This window comes from Amyelois transitella, chromosome 21 (genome assembly GCF_032362555.1).
Source record: "Amyelois transitella isolate CPQ chromosome 21, ilAmyTran1.1, whole genome shotgun sequence".
Classification (NCBI taxonomy): Eukaryota; Metazoa; Arthropoda; class Insecta; order Lepidoptera; family Pyralidae; genus Amyelois; species Amyelois transitella.
The window spans coordinates 3,979,785-4,003,336 of record NC_083524.1 but is presented as its reverse complement, the minus strand read 5'-3'; the positions used below and the strand labels follow the sequence as shown (position 1 = coordinate 4,003,336).

Sequence of the window (23,552 nt, the reverse complement as noted above, 5' to 3'; positions counted from 1 at the left end):
GGGTAGACGGGGCCGACAAAGACTAAAGGCCACGATCAGCATAACAAATCATTAGATACTTGACGACGAATGGCAGTAGAATTCTTAATTCATTAGGTAAAATCAAAATTCCTAATCTCTGTTATCTCGCAAAACGCGGTCATTGCCTGCATCTTTAGCTTTATCTTAAAACAAACCGTGTGTTGATAGCGTGTCATTCAACTTTCTTCCTGACGAAGATGTTTCGGTTTTCACTATTGAAGAAAAAATGCATCTTAAAAAATTAATGGAGATTTTTGACTTAAAAAAAAGTTAATACACACACACATTCATAAAACAGAAATAAGGCATAAGAAATTGGTACTTAATGGTTCTCCGCAAACTCATTCTTAATTAAGACTGGCGCTTAAAATACGTTTTGTTAGAAACTTGTCATGTTAAAAAATACAGTCAAAAACCTCCTTTTCTGAAGTGGGTTACAAGTCTAATTCACGCAGCGCGGTATAATCGGTGTAATGTTTATGCAACGAAGGATATCCGGTGTGATATGCGGTAACTTTGTCAACACTCGCGTGTTACATAAAAATCTAAAATGTAGACAAGAATGGAGCTTAAGAATTGAGGTGCTCGATGGAAAGATAACACACAACACTAACATACGGGGTAGACACAGCTAATGGTCACAAGACCAAAATCTTTACCTAAATAAATTTAGATTCATACATACATATAATCTCTATACATCTTGCGGGTTAGACAGAGCCAATAGTCTTGAAAAGACTATTCACGTTCAGCTGCTTGGCTAAATGATAGAATTTAGATTCAAATAGTGACAGGTTATAAGCCCATCGCCTAAAAGAAGAATCCCAAGTTTATAAGCCTATCACTTAGTCGCTTTTTACTACATGGGAAAGAGTTGGAGTGGTCCTATTCTTTCTTCAATTGATGCTGGAAACCTCAAGGATTCTATAAATTTAGACGATGCTTAAATTATAAGACGAAAGATTCTTTAATATGAGTAGAGTCGTGTGGTGGTGACTGTCTGCATTGAGGAAGAGACCATACACAATTACACACCAAAAAGTGGAATCTAAACTTCCTCATTTAGGATCAACCTTCCAAGAGTAACATTACAAAAAGGACAGCCGTCTACTGAAATGACAGCAAAGCGTGTGACGCCGTGGTATACCTGGTACGTGGTAACCTAGTGTAGTGATAATTTAAAGTATCGTTTAGTCGTAAAAGATTCAATCAAGATGGGTCGGGGTTATCGCTGGACATGATGGGACCTTGGGTCTTGTTAGACACATCAAAAATGTTAATTTTTATTAAGAACGCTTTGCCTGTAAATCTAAGTACTTTAAAAAATCTTCTATAGTCTTGAAAAGACTGAATGGCTACGTTCAGCAATTTGGCTTAATGATAGAATTGAGATTCAAATAGTGACAGGTTGCTAGCCCATCGCCTAAAAAAAATAATCCTAAGCTTGTTAGCCTATCCCTTAGTCGCCTTTTACGATATCCATGGGAAAGAGATGGAGTGGGCCTATTATTTTTTGTATCGTTGCCTGGAACCACACGGCACTATCTACTTACGATCAAAAAACTCATGTACGGAGATTGACTAATTAATGTGATAATTTTCCGATCGAGAAATACGTAAGCAAATGTTATAAAAAATAATCGGATCTATTAGACCTTGATAAATGACCCATTAGACTCAATTCTTTTAATTATGAATATAAGTATACTATTGATCAAGTAAATTGAATTCTTGATAAAAAAAGACCAAGAAGGTATGATAAATCGAAACTATTTTTAACAAGAGTATAGTAGTTAAGTAAATGAACCGAAAATTCTATGATGTCTGTTAGTAAAATATCACTATAAACTCATAATGACACCCAAAAACCTAATTTTTCTAGGGCAGGATTTTTGTTTCTCGCGATTTTCTCACTATAACATCTTTTCACGACCTTTTCTTAGCCGCCCAAGTTGTAAAATGTAAAACATTTTTTATTACTCCATGTTTTTCTTTGTAATTACTACTTACTTAATACTGAAATAATGTCAAATGATACAGTATGGTATTTATTATTTTATCATAACGCTTTATATTCCTAGAAGAGTTTGATAGAAAATCGCGCCGGCAAAGTCTGTTGCAGCGCATAGTTCACATATTTTGATAAGTGCTCAGAAACTAATCTGTTAGGTCAAGTTCAGAAGATGTTTACTTACAACATTTATTAGCAAAATGAGAAAAAATCTCAGTTCACGCGCGCCATTCATTTACAGCGGATTAAATTGTGCAAAATGTTGTTCTGTCTCGTTCTTTTGTTTCTTTTTAACGTGTGTGTGAGCGAGAAAAGTGACCTGGGATTTGGATTGAACATTGGCAACGCTATCGATGTATTTGCGAAGTATGTTAAATTATTTATTGGCTGTCATTGGATGTCAATATTATTCATGATAGTGGCTTGGTTATAATTATAATTTAGTTCATTTGATTTATGCTAAAAATATAGTAATTTTATCTTGGAGCTTGGGTGCATGTGGGGGCACCCCACATGCACTTGCATTTAGGGACTTCTTTACTATTTAAAAAGTTTATTTTGACATTGCAAATATACTAGGTATTTGTGGCTGTCGACGTCTCTGATGTTATGTTGTAGACAAAAGAATAGGTACTGTACCTGAAGATTTTTAAGATTCATTGAAATTACGTAGATGGCTACGTAATTTCATTAAGAAAACAATAAAAAACAAACTGGTTCAATTTTATAATAATTTTTATTTTAATTAAAATATCGTATTTAATAGGAATACAAGACCCAGAACGAATAGGACCCACACCACCAAATAATCTATAAGTAACCAAAACACGTAAGAGTAGGTGCTAATAAAGCATAAACAGTTCAGAAAGCTAAGAGTTGAGAACTCTCTTCTTTTAAAAGTCGTGTAAGAACGCTTATCTTTCTGCACTCCAGCTACATGGTGGCACACAAATAAAACACTCCATTTGATTAGGGCGTTACTACTATTCTAGGTCCTCCTGGCGTAAGTCCTGATTACAACCTCACCTCTCCTGCGAGGAGCCAGGGGTGCGCCTTTTTACCGTGATCATTGATTTGGAACTCAAGTCAGGTTTTTACACGGATCGGCTTCTGTCTGACCTATGCATCATCTGTAGGGGAACCTTACCCATATTGCATCTAGTAAACTATACCTACTAAGTACGAATATGAAATTGCAGCTATGGAGATCTATCACAAGTCACACAAGTGGTCTCAGCCGACTACGACGAAGAAGAGAAAGAGGAACCGATAGTACCTTTCAGTGAGAAAAATATAAGGGTGTTTGCAAACGCCACGAGCACTGAGAACGGGTGGGAGACCCTGTCAGCTAACATGGATATCATGTTGTGCGAGAACTTTGAAGAACTACTGGAGAAGTATTTTAGTAACTTCGTGATTGAAGGGTACGTAATTTTCTTTTCATAGACTAAAAAAATCCTTAGTTTACGCTAAGAATTAGGGTGAGAGCCTGTTTGAGTGACTGAATGCAAAACACGCAAAAAACGCTGTTGTCGAAGCAGCTTCGCGAAAAAAGTGAAGTGGAATAATTTCTTGCGTTCCTTTTGACGTGTAGGTAACCGCTGTCAAAAGATTTTTCCAAATTTCTAAGTTAGTTCAGGCACACGAGATTTGGCACAGTGCTGTTATACCATAAACAGAAGAGCGTGCATGAAGAAAGTTATGAATGTGGATGATGGATCTGCCTAGTCCCCCGAGAAAGAGGCGAGATTTTGTGTATGTATGAATTCACTTTAAAAAATGGCGTTATCGCATCTACATACATAGTAGATTGAATGAAATGAATGATGAATTGCCAAATATTTCATAAGAATTATATATTATATAAGTTACATACTTAGTTTAGATAGAAAACTAATTTAACCCACAGAACAGACCGTCCCTGGAAGGCGTTCATGGGCGACTGGATCCTGGACGAGATCATGCGGACCCTGGGCATCATCTATGACGGAAAGCCAGACAACTGTTGCTACGTCCTCGTGCGGCTCACCAAGAAACACAAGTCTGTGAAGCTAGGCAATTTGCAAGTAGGTTTTATTAATAGAAATTATGAGTCCAATAATATCTTATTATGAAACATAACTGTGAAGCAATTAAAGCATAGATATTCAATATCAAAATTCACTGGTAAAGGGTCAGGTCAAAAGTACCCGAAACCGCCGAGCTTGCATGAAGAGCGAAGCGAAGGAAGTATGCAGAGATCGTGGCAAGTGGAAAGAGGTAGTCTCTGCCTACCCCTCCGGGAAAGAGGCGTGATTTTATGTATGTATGCAAATTCACTGCTTGAAGTTTGCGTATGTACTGTGATTTTTAACCGGTTATTTATGATTTGCGTTTTGTTAATTGTCTAAACAGTTTGTATTTTGCTGGGTCTCTGGTCGTGTCAAGTGTATTTATACTGGACTTTTTCCGGTAAATTTTAAGACAATCTCCATGACTCCTAACCCACTTACTTACAGGATGTCGCAGTAAAAGATTACGTGAAGAGAGCCACAGAAAATCTGAACGTGAGTGACCCTAGCGAAGTGCGGAGGTTCATGAAGAGTTACGGCACCCATTACATTGATTCGTATGTAACGGGCAATTTTATTTATCAGGTTAGTACCTGTAATTAATCAAACTAACATACATACATAGTCACGTCTATATCCCTCGCGGGGTAGACAGAGCCTTTAAAAATTGAAAGACCATGTTCAGCTGTTTGGCTTAAAGATAAAATTGAGATTCAAATAGTGACAGGTTGCTAGCCCATCGCCTAAATGAAGAATCACAAGTTTATAAGCACACCCCTTAGTCGCTTTACGACATCCACGGGAAAGACATGGAGTGATCCCATTCAAACTAAAACGTTTATTAAAGGAAATACCCACGTTTCCACTACCCGCGAGCATGAGACAATTGCGAGATATTCACATCTTGCCTCGCATACAAATTCTATAAACACACAAATTGACATATGTACGTGTGGGTTTCTGTGCCTACTGATAACTGCTATCTGCTCGTCCCCAGGTGTTCAAATACAAACGGCCTTGGTACAACGCGTTCAAAGCGAAAATCCGCAACGGGCTGCAGTCTGGATCCAGTAACCTGCGATTTTATTTCTCATCCTACTTCCTCACGCAAATTGGGGATATACGGGTGAGTACGGTTTTGTTTCTTATCCTGTTTGGCTATTAATGAACTTCAATAATGCATGTCTTATGTTCTAGAATCTCCCTCTGTCTTCGTTCCTGATTGGTTGAGATAGTCAGTCAGTCAGATAGATCAAGAATAGAATAGAATAGAGTAGATTTATTTTCAAAATTGGATACAAGGTATCACTTATTGACGTCACATAACTTAAATCTAATTATAACTACTACCGCTTCCAAAGCGTATGTGTAGAAGAAGCGGCGGAACAAACTACACTGCAGCATTTTCATCGGACGTCAATTTACAAATATAGATCTCTTAAATCTAAATCGTGGAGCTTCCAAACTAAGCTTCGTAAAAACCACACGCAAGTCCGATACAATTTGGTCATATCACAAATGTCAGGAATTTGTTTTTACAGCTATCGATTGGCTTAAAGACAATACTAAATTAGCATTTCATGAATTTCAAATAAATTTTTTTACTGACCAACAGTTACATTCTCTAAATGTACCTATTTAAACCTTATTCGACCAACGCCAAAACCGAGCTTTATATTGAATACAAGCGAAACCTTTTTTCAGATAGCGAGCGGCAACAAAACTGTAGAAGCGTGGGCTCGTCACAACCTACGCGACAGCCAGTACTTATACTCCAGACCTAGTCTCCTAAGGCTCCATTACAGCCCTATGTTGGCTTACAAACTTAACCATTTGCTGGACAACGGCGCTTTACTAGGCCTGGGCTTGAAGACTCTAAGGCCGCTCTTCAAGGACAGACGCAAAGGGGAATTGTATGCAGAGATAGTTGAAAACGATTTGCAGTTATGGGAGGTGAACGCGTAGTTATATGTTTTTATTTAAAGAAATTGATACTTTAAAATATTTTGTCTTTATCTGTTTATACCTATATATCTGTACCTTTGAGAGAAATAATAACATATCATATAGATACATTATCAACATCACAAAAGCGAACGAAACAAGAGAGCAGATTCAGAAAAAAATGACAATGAAGAAAGGAAAATTGCTTATTATATGGCATATTTACGTAAATATGCCATATAGCAATACCATGTACCTATTCATAGATAACTATTTCTCGGAAAAAAAAAATCTTTTTAATAAAAGAAAGAACTTAGTACATTAGTTTATTCATTATTTAAAATTACAAATTTTATTCGACGTTTACTTAATTTTGTATTTACAAACAAGTTCAACCTTTTAGTTGTTTTTTTAAAATATCTCATTTTGTTTTCAAATTATGTTTTAAATATGCTGTATTCAAATGTGGGTAATAGTTATTTATTCTAATATTTTCTAAAACTACAATACAAAAGTACATTCAGATCCTATAAAATTAAACACATGCTTCTAATTGATATTTAACTTTAGACCAAACACAAACCTATCAAATTTTTTATACATAAAAATTAAGTGCAAATACTTTAAGGGCGGGTATTGAAAATCAGTTTCGGTTGTAAGCAAGTATCATTAAGTGATATCTAACTTTAAAGCTCAATAGTTAAAAATTTGCTTTTTATTGTAACGTGAAACGAAACAACGCTTAGTGTTCAATCGTTCCCGCGGCCGCCATGCCTAAAAGGATAATATAAGTATTTTTGGATACTAACTACTGAGCTTCCTTTTTTCTCAAATCACAGACATTTCACTCACTTTTAGTACTGGGTTGAGGTTATTTTAAAATAAATCGCTTATAGAGATAACCTCTAAAGAATAAATACGAAATCATATTATAAATAAAGAATTTACATCTAGAAGCTCGATCATTAAGAATTCCAATAATCATGAATAAATGATGATTGAGAAAATCTAACACATTCTATTCCATCATATTATTTCTAACATCTAAATATTAGCATAAGATTGATTAATATTTTTGTAAGACTAGTTAGTCGGCTTTCTGAAATTACTTTGTTACAGTTATTTTCCTACGAATATTGCGTTAGCGCAGAGATATTACTCATATTTTATGCACATAAAACGTGAAAGCAGATATATGCGCGCCGCCAACACCGCAATCTTTTTATTTAATAAAGCACGCTAACGGAATACGAAGACTCGTTATTTCTGTTCCCATGAGAATTTTGGGAGATCTTGTCTTACGAGTAGTACAAAACTAAACGTACCTACATGCGTAATTTCTCTAAAGAAAAAATAGGTAACAGAAATAAAAAATAGGGCTAACAAATCAATTGGGTTGATTTGTTAGTCAATCAGTCAGAGTTCGTTTTAATTTTAATATATATAAATTCTGTGCAATCTCTTGCTTAGACCTTGACTAAAGTGATCTCTGCGACTAATGCCAAGCGTGCGGCGCGACCAAGTCTATGTCCACATGAAAATTGCAACAAACTAAACGCCAATTCTTTTTACGTTTATGGACACAATAACTTACAATTTTAAGGCCCTTTAATCGTCCAAAACTGCTGACAGCCATTTTTGCTATTTTCTTCAGTCCTTCACAAGTTGGTTTGAGATTTGAACAGTCTCAACTCAGCACCTGATAACCGTGTCTCTGCTGGGCACCTGAAGAATTAAAAGTTAGGTAAGAGCTCAATTAAACTTTGCACGATACTAGTTTATAGTAGTCACAGAACTTACTAGGCGGGCTAGTACTATCGCATTATAGAAACTTGGGTGAGTTGTTTTTTAAGTGACTTTAACCTGGACGGATTTTAGAACAACCATATCCTTTTCATACCTATACAAGTGGGGTTCTATAAAAGGTTTATGTTATTTACAATTCTGAATGGTTACTGAGATTTGAACCGGCTCACCTAGCACCTGAGGACGGTGTCTCTACAAGGCACTTGGAGACACCGGTACAGCTCGTGTCATTGACTCTCATACGAGCCAAACTGAACATTTTACACCAGCACTGCTCACAAATTACTGAGATTTGAACCGGCTCACCTAGCACCTGAGGACGGTGTCTCTGCAAGGCACTTGGAGACACCGGTACAGCTCGTGTCATTGACTCTCATACGAGCCAGACTGAACATTTTACACCAGCACTGCTCACAAGTTACTGAGATTTGAACCGGCTCACCTAGCACCTGAGGACGGTGTCTCTGCAAGGCACTTGGAGACACCGGTACAGCTCGTGTCATTGACTCTCATACGAGCCAGACTGAACATTTTACACCAGCACCGCTCACAAGTTACTGAGATTTGAACCGGCTCACCTAGCACCTGAGGACGGTGTCTCTACAAGGCACTTGGAGACACTGGTACAGCTCGTGTCATTGACTCTCATACGAGCCAGACTGAACATTTTACACCAGCACCGCTCACAAGTTACTGAGATTTGAACCGGCTCACCTAGCACCTGAGGACGGTGTCTCTGCAAGGCACTTGGAGACACCGGTACAGCTCGTGTCATTGACTCTCATACGAGCCAGACTGAACATTTTACACCAGCATCGCTCACAAGTTACTGAGATTTGAACCGGCTCACCTAGCACCTGAGGACGGTGTCTCTGCAAGGCACTTGGAGACACCGGTACAGCTCGTGTCATTGCCTCTCATACGAGCCAGACTGAACATTTTACACCAGCATCGCTCACAAGTTACTGAGATTTGAACCGGCTCACCTAGCACCTGAGGACGGTGTCTCTGCAAGGCACTTGGAGACACCGGTACAGCTCGTGTCATTGACTCTCATACGAGCCAGACTAAACATTTTACACCAGCATCGCTCACAAGTTACTGAGATTTGAACCGGCTCACCTAGCACCTGAGGACGGTGTCTCTACAAGGCACTTGGAGACACCAGTACAGCTCGTGTCATTGACTCTCATACGAGCCAGACTGAACATTTTACACCAGCATCGCTCACAAGTTACTGAGATTTGAACCGGCTCACCTAGCACCTGAGGACGGTGTCTCTACAAGGCACTTGGAGACACCGGTACAGCTCGTGTCATTGCAGCTCGTACGTGCTGGTGACCTTGGTGCTGGCGAACTGGTTGCGGCCCACACGCTTGCCGTTCACCAGCATCAGCATCGGGTTGTTCAGCCGGATGGATTTGAAGTCGTATTTCTGCGGAATAGAGTGAATTTTTGCTGGTGATATAAATTAGAATAGGAAAAAACTATGACGATAAGTTTGATTGTCGCAAGGAAAAAGGAGTAAGAGTATAGTTCATTCATTCATTCATATAGTTAAAAGTAGTAGGTTCACAGATTTAAGGTCGTGTGCCTGGGGAGGAACGTGCTTTTTTGATGATGTGATTTTTATGATAATAACTATGGATATAATATCATACATAACATAAAGAGTCAATTAAAGGTGGACTAATTACGAATAATTTTTTACTTGAAATTTGTTGATACATAAAAATACAATTTATACACTTAGTTCAAATAATCATGATAAGCTAAGTGAACATATTGCTAGTGCTCACAACTAGTGCGGAGTCATGCGCGTGCCGCGTGACCCTGGGCTCGGGGACGCACACGCAGTCGCCGATGATGGCGCCGCGGCCGTCCGCCCAGTTGTACACGGTCACACACATGCACTCCATGCTCTCGTCCACTATCGCGAACGTGCTGGAACAAAATTGATTGTGTTATTTTAAAAATTGACAATAAAAAAAAACAAATTAGGTATACAGGATAATTTTAAATTTAATATATATTTCAAATACCAAGCACACTTCAAAAAAATTAAAATTTTTATTCATTAAACGATACTTCATATTGCTTAATAATTGTCAAAACGTTTGGTTTCACAACATTGGTTGACGTAAAATATGATTGACTGATTGCATACATGCTTATGGTACGGCTTAAGGAGACGGAATTCTTATAAAAAAAACGGTGGTAAACTGAAAACAACTTTTTTCAAACACATAGTTATCGATTTGACCCGAAAAAAAAAGACTTACAAAGGCACCGCAGTCTCGTTATGTATGGACCCGACGACCCTGCCCAAGATCACTTTGCATTCGTTGGCGCCATCTTGCAACTGGTCGAGACGCGCGTAGTCCAATGATACGTCTTTACGGGCGCCAAACGTGTGGAATGTACCCGATGCGTACGCGCCGAGCATCTTCTTGTCTATGCTCTGGAAAATCAAGATTTAGAAGAACGTGAATATATGAAAGAGGACACTGATTGACAAATCAACGCCCAGCCCAAACCGCAGGGTCGAGAAGTCAATTGGTATGTACTCGTAAGTTGCTTAAATTGATTCAGGGGTTACAAATGTGGATTTACCTAAAAGAGGAATTACCGCGTACGTACTCCAGTAAATGAATAAATGGTAAAACTTTGTCCATCTCTTCTGCCTGTGAATCATAGCCGTTGGTGTTATGCCTGAGGAACCGCAGCTCCGATTATTTCGGAGGTTATATTTACGTTTTGTTTATTTGTGGGATAATTATGTCACCACAGAAGTTAATATTTGAACAGTTAGAAACAGACTTATTTACCCTTACACACATAAAAATATAAGTAATTGTTCCTTCCTTAAAATAAGAATGCTCAAGAAAATAATGTCTCCCATGAAAGAAATTCCTTATTATTGAACAATCACAGATCTAAATTTCTATCATTTCTCATTAACAAGTGCAATTTGAGCAGTTTCTTAATTTTAGACCTCATATGTCTGACTTTGTCTATCCGAGCCGCAATTTTTTAATCTTTCTTTAAACACAAGCACTCTACCTGCACCATTTGTGTCAGTTTCTTCGTCTTGATCTTCCCCTTAGTCTTGACGAGGTCATTGGCTGCGACCAGGTACTGTGTTAACCTGGTCAGCTCTTGCTTCGGAGTCTCCCATGGAGGGTCTAATCGGCACGCGTACTCGAAGTTCTCCAACGCCTCGGCGTAATGCTCTTCATATTTCAACGCCTGCAATAGATGCGTAATTTTATTAATTAAAGATGTTAATTTGTCACACAAGGTGTAGGTATCAAATCACTACATAGTATAAAACAAAGTCGCTATTTTAGTCTGTTTGTCTGTATGCTTAAATCATTAAAATTACGCAACGGATTTTGATGCGGTTTTTTTAACAGGTAGAGTGATTCAAGAGGAAGGTTTTTATGTATAATTTTTTCCGAATTTTTCACCCGTGCGAAGCCGGGGCGGGTCGCTAGTTTTGTATATTATTTGGCATTTATTGTTAAAATATCTGATGATAAGTTAAGTAACTTGATTGCTTGGTCTAGCTGTATACATATGTCGAGTGGTTGTCTAGCTTAGGTAATACTTAGTTAGGGGTGACTTAAGTACTCGTTGGTAAAAAGGGCTAGTTTAACTTAAGCTCTGTATTTTCATAGTAACAATATGCTTTTTTTTTGTATGAAATAAAAAAAACAGAAAACATAATTTGATCAATTCTATTCTATTGCAACACATCGCAATGCTTAATTAATCATTTTTTTATGTAATGGAAATACTGAAGTAGGTACTTTCAATCTAAGCTTTGTGATTAGTCGATCACTGTAGGTATTAGTTAGTGACTTAATAATTTTTGGATCGTACTCATAGTCAGACCCTGGGCACCTTTCGCTTGCAGAGAGAAGCGGAACAAAGACCAGGAGGATGATGAATTATAATGCCAATATATACTCTTTTAGGCGATGGGTAAATCTCAATTCCATCATGAGTCTGTCCAGCTTAATGTGACTTTTCGAATATTTTCGAATTCACTACTGCCCTGTAAGAAATAAAAATGTGATATACATACATATATATTAAAATTAAATAAGGTCTCAAAGTCCTGAAATACAGGAGTTTCGTAATTAATTCAGTTCACCATCTGTTACAACCATTTTTAAATATTTTTCATATAAGTACTTACAACTCCTTTATTATAATACAAGTCGGGTTGCCCCTTAGCGACGGGGTCGAGCCAGGCTTGCTTGTAGGCGCTCATACACAACTTGAGAGTGGCCGGGTCCTGCGCTATCAGGAAGAACTGACACAGGTAGGCGTTCCCCAACACCGACCAGGATACGCCGTCTTTGATGTCCTGAAGACACAAAAAATCACGAGACTTGCAACGTATATGTGAGCTTTCTATGCAATTGTTATATCTATAGTACACAATAATACAATAGAAGTAAAAAATGTTATTTTTATAATTTCTGTATGTTTGTACTAGCATCACGCAAATACCATAGCTCCGATTTGAATACGGTTTTGTCAGATTATAGTATTTTGATCCAACGGGTACCTACACAAAAATTGCCCGCCACCCCTCTAAGCGGACAACACAAGGGATCAGTTTTAATGTATTGAGATAGCAAGTAAGTACACTTTCACGGCGAACGAAGTCGCGGGCAACAACTAGTTAATAACTAAAAAACACATTTTTTGTGTGCCAGCATCTGTGAAAGCTGATTTCTGCAACAATTAGGTAGGTACATTAAAGAGCCTGAAGACAATCTAGGTACTTCTGATTGGTAAATATGTCAAATGATACCTGTGCAACGGCCTCCTTGGCTAACTCCACACTTTTCAGAATGGCTTGAGTAGCTTCACTGCGTTTTTTGTCTCCGTTTTCTTGGCGCAAAATTATAGATAGACAACGTAGAGATAGGCGGTTTCGTTCCTGTGTTCCATAATTATTAACATTTTATAAATATTCCATGGATTGTTACACACATATTTATATGACGCGAAATGCGAAAATGAAAACGTATAGATCATATATGTTTTGAATTTTAGCCTGCAGTTTTTAGCAAAGCAGAATGGGACCTTACTTTCTTACAATTGTTATTTCAGAAGGTGACTAAAGGTAGCACATAGTAACTAGAACAACTAGTAGAATCATTTCTTATAAACACATACACATTTGTATCAAATAAATATTATAATTAAATCAAATTAAACAATTAATTAATTCAAAACATTTATAATCTATACGTTTTCATTTTCGCACATTTGTGTAATTTGAATAAAGAACTTTGGACAGGCAAGCATAAACTTTTGTCAAATCAATATAAAGCATCAATCACTTTCTTGCCATATTCTGCCGATTGAGATTCTTCTAGATTATCTATAATTTATACAAGAGGTATAAAATTATACACACATGCTTGAGTGCTCCTTCAAAACTGGCTTTAGCTTCTTTCACATTCATATTCTTCCAGTAACACTCTCCAAGCTCATTCCATGCGTCTACGAGGTGCGGGTTCAACTTCACGGCTTTGCTGAGGCACTGGGTCGCTCTTGGGTCATATGCAGGGCTAATATTGTAGCATCGACCCTTCATATATAGGAATTCAGCTCGGAGATCAAAGGGTATTTGAGTGTCCACTGTAATAATGGAAACATTATTGTTTTTTTCTCTTTTTGGGCCATTACTACTGACAAACCAAAATATTCTTTTTGCATCAAATAGACCATTTATTGAGGAAGGCTTTAGCCTATATAACATCACGCTACAACTATAAGGAGCAAAAAAATAATGGAAAATTATTCTTTTGCTTCAATGATGCCCATAATAACTATTCCACGCGGACGAAGTCGCGGGCACAGCTAGTGTTAATACAAGTGAAATGTTGAGACATAACATCATATTATCTTAAAATAACAACAAAAAGGTAAATACCAACCATCAATAGCCTCAAATTTCTCAACAAGAACTTTTTTCTTCTCATCAACACATTTGTTCTTTTCTGGTGCCATTTCCAAGGGATGATTTTCAAAAAAAAGATCTCTAAAGGCGTATAGTTCCTTTAGTTCTACCTGAAAAAATAAATAAAAAAACTGGTTAAGTTGATTTGCTTTCTGTTAAAAATTCTGTGTTAAAGCAACTCATAGAGATTTCTTAACCATTTATAATATACAAAAAATATATGACAAGATGTTTATAACAAGCAATGTACATAAGATTATCTAATCTAGGCAGGTGTAACTTTCATTAAATCAGAAAATGTGGGGAATCCTAGAGGATATGCAATAAATTTGGGTTATCAATACGTAATCATTATATTTGTGTTATTTTCTGGAAGAAAGAAAAGAAAACACCAAGCAATGATAAATTACTGGATGAAAAAATTAAGTTTTGGTGATAGCTGGGCTACATACTGCTAATCCTTTTACAACTTCCGAAACATTTTCAAGAATCTCTGCTTCATCTTCTGTTTCACGAGACATATTTACGAACTTTTCCCCACGCCTGAAAAACTTGTATGAGTTAAGTTAATAGAATAATAAAAAAATGGGAAAAAAACATATAATTTATAATATTTGTAAAAATTTAATTTTAATAAATAAAAACAAACCAACCTGTGAACAAAAAAAAACAAACAGACTAGTGTGGTGTTGCCAATCGATTGATGTTTGAGTCCACAACCGATAGTTAAGTTAAAAAAAGTATCGATAGCTTTGTTGGGTGTCAAACTTCGAATCAAGTTAAAAAAATATATATTTCATCGACGGTGTCAATCAAAATCAAGGGATTTAAAGAAAAGGTTAAGTTATTAGGTCTACAATCTCCTTGGTGTCAGTAGTATTTACGGTAACGATAGTAAAACTATCGATACCTTGTTCGGAACGTTATAACAACACACTACACACCATCAAACCAAAGACAATTTGATCTAAATGTCAATGTCAATTTGACAAAATAGACCTTTTTTTTCTATTAATTTATTTTTTAATGAATGTCAAGTATCCCTGGCTGTAGTAGTATTTGGTATGTCAATACAACAGACCTTTGTTACGTCACTGTCAAGTCAAGTCAAGCAAAATACCAACAAGTCAAAGCAATTTTCAACCAAAAATTTCGGGAAATTTCAGGTATTTAAAAATTATCTTTTAGTAACACTACATTTGCAACAATAAATAATCAAAATACTTTTCGAAATGAAGAAAGGTTTGCTCTTTGGCATAGTGGCGAGCTCGAAAACTCTAGTTCGTTGTGTATTCTGTAGAGTCTACATTCCTAAGGCGAACAAATGTATAGAGCAGCACACGCAGGGAGTCAAGCACAAGGACAACATAACGCTCATGACGGAGAACGGGATGATTCTTAAGAACGATGAGATGTACTGCAAACCCTGTAAAAAAGTGGTAGATGAAGAGGAATCAGTGTCGAAGCATATTAATAGTGAAAGTCACGCAAACTGGCAAGCGGCGATCGAAGATCTCACGGACGGCGAGTACATACAGTTAGAGTCTTATCTCACTTCAGAAAAAGAAGAGGCGTATTGCGAAGTATGTAAAAAAGATATTAACTGTAGTTTGCAAGTCATAGAAGCACATGTTAACAGTATTATTCACAGAAGTAACATTCTGGAAAGATTGAAACCTCTGAATGGTATTTTCCTGGTAGAAAATGATGATGAGGTATATTGCAAGGTGTGTGATGAGTACATAGATAATACAGTTCAGTCTGTTCTAGAACATATTGATGATGATGAAGAGCACATAGATTGGTTTGCAGAGATGGAAGATCTCATAGAACAGCAAGATATATCTTTAGAGAGATATTTAGCTAATGAAAATGAAGTCAATGTGTACTGCAAGAGATGTGATATGGAGATAATTTGTGATTTTGAGAGCATAGAAACACATGTTCATAGTGAATCTCATCTTAACAATTTTGGTTAAAGTGTTATTTTGTCATTAACTCTTTGTTGTGGTTGGGTAAATTGTTTGTCCACTTTGCAGTGCTGGTTTTTAAGATATGGTTGAATACTTCCATCCATGACTTGCATCAAAAGTGCACTGTATGAATTTTATTCAAAAATTTACTGACATAAGTTTTGCGTTTCATCTAAGTTAACAGATTGATTAAATCTGACAATTTTTCCATAAACAAATAAGTATATAAAAAAATAGAGAAGGATGTTAATGTACAGCTGTGACCACAGGCATTGATTGTGAGATGTTAGCCCATCTTGCATGTGATTTTTTTTCACTATTTCCTAATAAAGGACTGAAAAATAATGTTATCGCTGAATATATGTATGGGCAACAAGAAGCAAATTTTGCTCAACTTGTCCTGTAATCTCTCAAAAAACTGAATGTCAAATGAATTGAATTTTTATCATACCAAATACCTTCTATATTGAGAATTGACTTTACAAAATAGTGGTGACAATAGATAACTGATCGTCACAGCGCAAAAACATGTAAAATTTTAATATTATACTATAAACATTGAGCTTTACCTGGACCCCAGATTTCAGAGTATAACAACTAAGGGTGCAACTGGGAACACACTAGAAGCTAGTATTTGTAAATTTTTCTTGATAACCAGGTTATACTGGATGCCACTGGCAATTTTCGGTGATCCCAGTCCCTATATTATATGTACGCAGCAATATTGGGGTCAATGTTATTTAATGCTTGTCATCTTATATGCTTAAGGCCATTTGAACATAATGTGTAGCAATACTGCATCTATTTTTGGAATAAAATGTGGACAACATGATACTTAAACTTGACTGCAGCAAATGTCTAATAATATTAATCAAATAATAATAGATAATATTTATTGATTTTGTATGTTGTTATTTTTCAAGAAGACTGTTATTTAAATATCCTAGTAAATAATTCATAGTATATTAAACTCTAGTGAATATGTAAAGTATTATCAATAACTTACTACATAGTAAAATATGTTACAAATAGTATACAATACATATTTTATGTTATGTTTTGTAAGGTCTGCACCTGTTTAGAATTTCTTCACTATTTAATTTCAAAATAAAAATAATTTCATAGGTACCTGTTTCTTTTGTGGTGCTGTAGTTTGCTGTCTAGAATTTAGGTTCAATAGTCATCAATTATTTAGGATTTGGAAAGTCTTATCAAATTAGTTAAAAATATATGTACTTTTAATAATTTCAATCAAGTAACTCTCTCAGCCTATGCTTCACATTTAATTTACTGAAACCCTCCTAATAGATGATCCTTAAAAAACCTCATATATGCGTCTTTCCTTTTTTTCAAATTCATCGTCTGGGGTTAATAAAACAATGATACTTGTTTAAATTCATTTATTCAGATATAACAGGAAAAGTTATCAAAACACATAATATTAGTAATTAATACTATGTCTACAAATATGCAGTCGTATGAAGTATCCTATCTACTTGTATTGGTAGTTCAATCACAAATAGAAAAAAAAAATACTTTTTTTTCATAATAATAACTTAAAAACTGCACTAATTATCTCAAAACAAACAAATAAATAAAATCCGCACTAAAGCAATAGTGATGGGAAGTAAACTTTTATGCTTACTCACAAGCACCAGTAGTTTGCGTCGCTCACAATAAGACCTAAAACTCCCTAAAAACTAAAAGGGTTCAAATCTGACTTGTAAAATTCAGCATAATATTTTTCTTTTCTTCTTTTATTACTCAATACAATGTATCTATTAAGTCACCAAGAAGTGGTATAAAGTCCTTGGTGCAAGTAAAAAGAACCCACCCAAATAGTTCTTCAAGATAAAGAGATTTAAATAGCAATTTCATATCCTAAATTTTTAATAATCAAAAGGGTAGTCATCTTCATTTTCGTCTTCTTCTTTTATGGTTTTGAGTGGCACTCCATGATTGAATGTGGGAATTGGAGCAGCACACTTTGGTGGGGGAGCTGCGGTAGTTCCAGAGTCGCACTTGACTTGTTCGCCAAGTCTCCAAGCCATCCTATCCTGGTCTAGGTGGACCACTTGAGCTAGGTCTTCCGCGCAGCAGTCGATGCGTGATATTGTGTCGTTTAACTTGTTTTGTAAGCGCCTAAAAATTTATCTAATAATAGCTGTATATTTTTTTAAGTAATATGGTGGTTGTATACATATAATCGAAACTGACAGGGGAATACCTACCTACATATGTTATTAAATAAAATATGAAATAGGTGTGAAAAGTGATAGAACCAGAAACAAATTTACCCCGTAGTCGCATTTATAAAATCAAAATAGAAAAATCTAAGTGTGTTTGTAATTAAAAAGTCTAAAATACACACACGATCTTTTGTATATTGCCCTGCAGGTTGTTATTAAATCGCTTCAGCCTGGCTAATTCTTCTCGTAGTTTTCTGTCCACGTCGTCTCTAGTGGTCTCCTTCGCCGGCCGGAGTGTGCGGTCTGCTAGTCTAGCTTCCACCACTCGTTCCTGGTCCATTGTTTCCAGAACATTCTGTTCAGTTGCTACCAATTCTTCGTCGAGGACAGTCAGATCTCGTACAGCCTGTAATAAGTTAGACTTATGAATAGTACTTACTTTATAATAGTTTAAAAATCTTGTCATTCTCATCTTTACGTGCTTCCAGTTGCACAATATCTTAAAATTTAACCCATTGTCAATACAGTTAAGTACTACTCTTACTTGATCTCAAGTATATTCTGTTAGGAGTTTAAGGCGTGCTTTAATGAAGGTTAAAATGAAAGTCTAGCAAAGAAATGGGTTAAAAACGGAATAAATATTGGTATCGACCTCTTCTCGTTGCCACTGCAATTCCTGCAGTTTTGTGGTGTTGTTGTGCAGGCGTCTGCGCAGTGCCGCATCCACTTTAGCCCCACATGATTGCGCGGCGATAGATAAGTGTACTCTTGCACCTCTTACCTGAAATTTTATCACTCTGAAAATTCACTCTCTAATTGTTAGTTCTCTCTTCACAAATAAAAATCGTTCTTTTTAGAGCATCACCGTACAGCTACTATATTGCTCCACTCTCCACCTTTTACTTTTTCATTACTTATCTCTCTCTCCTCCCAGTCTCTCTGGTCAGAAATACACCTAAGCATCCTAAAACGAACCTGTTGTCTCGTTATAACAGCATTGCTAAGTGCATTCAACCCAGCCCGTTTCAATGACGCGCATCGATTCTCCCAACGAGTTAAAGGTGAAAAACTGAAAAGAAACATTGAGATGTAATAACATCAATAGACAATAAGGTAACCTCTTCTCTTAGTGTGGGATTGAAAGGAAAAAAGCACTAGATTTCGAAGGATATCATGAAGATTTTTATAAACTTACCTTCTTTTCTTATTTTTCTTCACTTTAAAGTTGGACAGAGAGTTTATGTCTATTTTAGCACAAGATTCTTCAACAGTAAGAGCGTCTTGTTTAAATTTCAAGTCCGCTTCTATTCTTTTCTTAGTTTTATGTAGGGAAGCAGTCTGCTTGTCCAATTCTGGGATCATCTTCTCGAAATTTTTCTTTTGTTCACGAAGGAAATTGTATTCCTGCATAACTTTTAAAGTTTTGAATTATTTATCGCAAAAAAAAATAATTTGGTGTATCTTGAAGTACTGGTCTTTTCCTGTATTTAATCTGTGCATTTTGGGGTCAATTTCTTGCCTGTCATAAACCTACTGGTTTATATTGTAAAGCAACTAGGTCTTAAGTGTACAGTCTTAATTTATGTTTTGTCCACAATTTTGAGTAGGTGACTGCATGATCTAATTTTTGATAAAGCGAAAAAATTACGGCCTTTCTACAAAATTGAAATTCATACCTCCAAAATCGCCTCCTCCACAGGGTCATTTGAAGGTTTCAAGGCTCCAGGTCTACTTGCCTCTCTGGAGTGGTCGTTGATCTCGTTCTGCAGCCTCTGGACTATAACTCTGAGTGCGTTGTGTTCATGCTTCAACGCTTCGATGCCTTCATCCAGACGATTGGACAGGTCTTCCAGCACCCAACGCCAAGAGGCTATGTCCGAAATTCTAAGATTTTAACAGATATTAGTTACTCTATGTACTCGATATGATTGTTTATAATTTATATGACTGTGTTGATGTTGTCATTATTGTTGTTGAATCTCAATTCTATCATCAAGCCAATAAGCTGAACGTGACCTATCAGTCTTTTCAAGACTGTTGGCTCTGTCTACCCCGCAAGGGATATAGACGTGACTATATGTATGTTTGTATGTTGTCGGCCCTTATGGCACAAGGTCCCTCAAATCTCAACATTGTGAAATTAAATTTCAACATGTAAATTTATAAGAATATAATCCATAGTCATAAGCAACCCGGGCTTACAGCAAAAATGCGACTGGAATTTTACTATGACGATGAAAAGATGGTAGATCGTCTTTCATTCACAGAAGCTATAATTAGCTGTATGTGGCCCAATAAATTCAAAAATATGACGGTTCATGCCCATTTAGAGTAAGATCCCAGAGCCGTAAGACACAACTTATTTTCTAAAGAATGGATCTTTCGATTCTCAGTAGTCTTTCATGTACTTTTAATACCTGCATGTTTGTGAGACTTGCCCGGTGACACCTGCGCAGGTACCAGACGAGAAAGGTAACTAAAAATCACAGTTACTTAACTTAAATTTTTATGACTGATTTTTATATATATTTTATAGACTATTACTCTGAAGTCATATCAGAGAAGTCAGACGCTTTCCATGCGCCAAAACTTTTGTCAGACGCTTTAAAGCTCTATCAAAAAAAAATTAACTTAATTTATTTTTAAATGTCTGACTTTTATATATGTTATTCAGATAACTATTACAAAGTTTTATTAAATCAGTCAGACAGTTTGTAATGACCAAACACCCCTTAAACACAAGAATTACTCAGCCTCGAGTATGAGCGCGATAGCACAATGCGCATGCGCGTCAGAATAAAATATCTAATATTTGAAAAGTACTTACTGTTTTCAATTTCATATTTTTGCATATCTATTCAAATACGATGAAATTTATAATTAAAATAATAATTAATAATTTTTAAAATAATATAATATATTGCATATAAATAGGGGAAAATGAATTTTTTTGTAGCAATAGCCTTTCAAAAAGAATGATTTTTATTTTATTTAAAAAAATATATCTATTATAATAATTTCAATAAAAAAATTATTAATTATGATTAATCAATTGAATAATTATTTTATTGTCTCTTTATCATCTTCATCATCAAAATAATCATTTGAATTTTCATCATTTATTAAATGTCTATACTGTCCACTCAAGTCATCGTCCTCATCATCAGTTAGATTGTCGTTGCTGGCAGAATTTTCCGTAAAAATAAAATCATAAACAATTAAAAAATAGTATAGTAATAGTAAACCTATAACATATAAATATAAGTGAAAGGCGACTAAGGGATAGGCTTACAAACTTGGGATTATTTTTTAGGCGATGGGCGAGCAACCTATCACTATTTGAATCTCAATTCTATCATTAAGCCAAATAGCTGAACTTGGCCATTTAGTCTTTTCAAGACTGTTGGCTCTGTCTACCCCGCAAGGGATATAGACGTGACCATATGTATGTAGTCTACTTTAATTCGACACCACCGCAACGGCTTCGATGGTCCAGTGGTTAGCGCGTGAGACTGTGAAGTTGGCGGTCCGAGTTCGAGTCCCAACAATAACAAGATATATATTAATTTTTATTAAAAATATTTTTTTTTGTGTTGTTTGAGTATTTATTAAAAAAAACTGAAAATCAAAATACTACATATAATCATACGGTAAAAATATTTTGTCTGTACATTTAATATTTTGACTGAAACAAATAGAGAATTTTTTTTTACATTTTTTGTCTGTCTGTCTGTATCAGACTGTATGATTAAGATTCAACTCGAACTTTACGCGGACGACGTCGCGGGCAACAGCTAGTATGCAATATATTATATTATTTTAAAAATGATTAATTATTATTTTAATTATAAATTTCATCGTATTTGAATAGATATGCAAAAATATGAAATTGAAAACAGTAAGTACTTTTCAAATATTAGATATTTTACTCTGACGCGCATGCGCATTGTGCTATCGCGCTCATACTCGAGGCTGAGTAATTCTTGTGTTTAAGGAGTGTTTGGTCATTACAAACTGTCTGACTGATTTAATACAACTTTGTAATAGTTATCTGAATAACATATATAAAAGTCAGACATTTAAAAATAAATTAAGTTAAATTTTTTTTGATAGAGCTTTAAAGCGTCTGACAAAAGTTCTGGCGCATGGAAAGCGTCTGACTTCTCTGATATGACTTCAGAGTAATTGTCTATAAAATATATATAAAAATCAGTCATAAAAATTTAAGTTAAGTAACTGTGATTTTTAGTTACCTTTCTCGCCTGGTACCTGCGCAGGTGTCACCGGGCAAGTCTCACAAACATGCAGGTATTAAAAGTACATGAAAGACTACTGAGAATCGAAAGATCCATTCTTTAGAAAATAAGTTGTGTCTTACGGCTCTGGGATCTTGGACTAATTGTTTAATCAGAAAATGTTTTTCTCATCTGCAAGGGAAAAGGAAGAAATTGCTTCCCATTGAAAAGTTTATGTACGGGTGTTTCAACTTAATCTATTTGGAGTGGATATTTTAAAGCCTAGGCAGTGTACCGATAATTCAGTTAGTGTGTCGGTGCGAGCATTTCCGGCATCGATATAGTTAATGCACTCACTCGCTATAGCAGGTAGGTTTAGAGTTCGACGCGTATTTGAGACTATTTGATTTAAATGTACCTAGTAGCTCGTAACTTTAAACAGGCTCAGTGAGGTAAGGCGGGAATCGCTCCCCATATTTAGTTGATTTATCTACTCTTCAGACCATAGAGATATCACAGACAGGCAGACCCCGGGCTCCTATTCTGGGAAGACGTTACCGGGACAAAATAAGAAAGTCAATCAAAGAAGGCTTCCCCACAAACTTGAGATTTTTGTTTAAGATGGAGCTTCTTTATATTATTATTATCCACCAGAACCTAGTCTTCGAATCTTTTCAAGACTGTTAATTCCATCTACGCAGTAAGTGATAGAGTTAAAAAAATAAAAACGATATGTAGGTGTTTAAGATTAAGGAACTTACCTTTTCTATGTAATAAAAATACCTTTGCTGCAACGACTTTTTGATCTGATACTCGCTGGCTTCCCTTGAGAAACTGTTCAGCATCACCAACTCCTGAGAGCTGTTCACTTGCTCAAGCACCTTATCACCCAGGCTGTCCTTCAGACTCCTTAGATTTTCTATGCCCCGGGGACAACCAATGAAACCGTCATCAGAAAACATGGTTTAGAAAAATTGTAGTTGTAAATGTAAATATTATTGTTTTTCAAAATTGTGATTAGTAATGTCATTGACAGTTGTCATATTCAAAAGGGTTGGAAAAAATCTAAGGTGGAAATCCGATAGATCCCCAAAAGTAGGTCTAAGTATTCTATTAATAATATATGTAACATTGCTGAACTATAAACTCAGCAATGTCCCATAGCATTATTAATAGTAGGTCCTTGCCAGAGTTTTGTTTTGAGCAATTCTGTGCATATTGGGCTTCAGTTGCAATGTGAAGATAATGATTTACAGTTTCGGTGTTTATCTTTTCTTCTGATTTAGTTTTTCTGACTTCGATTGTCCTTCACCACTATAAAAGCCGCAATTATTGG

General features: G+C 35.9%; 4 protein-coding genes across 4 annotated transcripts; 2 read left to right on the top strand and 2 right to left on the bottom strand.

Moving 5' to 3' along the window:
- Window positions 1-2,259: 2,259 nt before the first annotated feature.
- Window positions 2,260-6,658, top strand: LOC106135647 (torso-like protein). Its single transcript, XM_060950323.1, has 6 exons — window positions 2,260-2,398; window positions 3,232-3,456; window positions 3,942-4,098; window positions 4,531-4,668; window positions 5,081-5,209; window positions 5,788-6,658. The coding sequence occupies exons 1-6, from the start codon at window positions 2,292-2,294 to the stop codon at window positions 6,046-6,048; spliced, it is 1,017 nt and encodes a 338-aa protein (XP_060806306.1). The 5' UTR covers window positions 2,260-2,291; the 3' UTR covers window positions 6,049-6,658.
- On the bottom strand, window positions 5,796-14,505 carry LOC106135649 (tetratricopeptide repeat protein 5). Its single transcript, XM_060950322.1, has 11 exons — window positions 14,473-14,505; window positions 14,272-14,362; window positions 13,797-13,929; window positions 13,274-13,497; window positions 12,662-12,790; window positions 12,038-12,208; window positions 10,897-11,082; window positions 10,116-10,294; window positions 9,633-9,777; window positions 9,092-9,268; window positions 5,796-7,752 (listed from the first exon to the last, which is right to left on the bottom strand). Exons 2-10 carry the CDS (start codon window positions 14,338-14,340, stop codon window positions 9,149-9,151), a joined length of 1,356 nt encoding a protein of 451 aa, XP_060806305.1. The 5' UTR covers window positions 14,341-14,362; window positions 14,473-14,505; the 3' UTR covers window positions 5,796-7,752; window positions 9,092-9,148.
- A 389-nt stretch (window positions 14,506-14,894) lies between these two features.
- Window positions 14,895-17,962, top strand: LOC106135646 (uncharacterized). Its single transcript, XM_013336002.2, has one exon. The coding sequence runs from the start codon at window positions 15,052-15,054 to the stop codon at window positions 15,796-15,798; it is 747 nt and encodes a 248-aa protein (XP_013191456.2). The 5' UTR covers window positions 14,895-15,051; the 3' UTR covers window positions 15,799-17,962.
- Window positions 17,682-23,178, bottom strand: LOC106135641 (tektin-2). Its single transcript, XM_013335997.2, has 7 exons — window positions 23,000-23,178; window positions 19,658-19,865; window positions 19,177-19,385; window positions 18,957-19,050; window positions 18,634-18,762; window positions 18,164-18,387; window positions 17,682-17,934 (listed from the first exon to the last, which is right to left on the bottom strand). Exons 1-7 carry the CDS (start codon window positions 23,176-23,178, stop codon window positions 17,682-17,684), a joined length of 1,296 nt encoding a protein of 431 aa, XP_013191451.2.
- Between the last annotated feature and the right edge of the window lie 374 nt (window positions 23,179-23,552).

Coding starts and splice junctions, on each gene's coding strand:
- LOC106135647 (XM_060950323.1), top strand. CDS start 2,292: ATGTTGTTCTGTCTCGTTCTTTTGTTTCTTTTTAACGTGTGTGTGAGC. Junction 3,457..3,941: donor AGTAACTTCGTGATTGAAGG/GTACGTAATTTT, acceptor TTTAACCCACAG/AACAGACCGTCCCTGGAAGG. Junction 5,210..5,787: donor CGCAAATTGGGGATATACGG/GTGAGTACGGTT, acceptor ACCTTTTTTCAG/ATAGCGAGCGGCAACAAAAC.
- LOC106135649 (XM_060950322.1), bottom strand. CDS start 14,340: ATGTCTCGTGAAACAGAAGATGAAGCAGAGATTCTTGAAAATGTTTCG. Junction 10,295..10,896: donor AACTGACACAAATGGTGCAG/GTAGAGTGCTTG, acceptor TTGATTTTCCAG/AGCATAGACAAGAAGATGCT. Junction 9,269..9,632: donor CGCATGACTCCGCACTAGTT/GTGAGCACTAGC, acceptor TCTATTCCGCAG/AAATACGACTTCAAATCCAT.
- LOC106135646 (XM_013336002.2), top strand. CDS start 15,052: ATGAAGAAAGGTTTGCTCTTTGGCATAGTGGCGAGCTCGAAAACTCTA.
- LOC106135641 (XM_013335997.2), bottom strand. CDS start 23,178: ATGTTTTCTGATGACGGTTTCATTGGTTGTCCCCGGGGCATAGAAAAT. Junction 18,388..18,633: donor TGCAGTGGCAACGAGAAGAG/GTCGATACCAAT, acceptor AACTTATTACAG/GCTGTACGAGATCTGACTGT. Junction 17,935..18,163: donor GGCAATATACAAAAGATCGT/GTGTGTATTTTA, acceptor ATAAATTTTTAG/GCGCTTACAAAACAAGTTAA.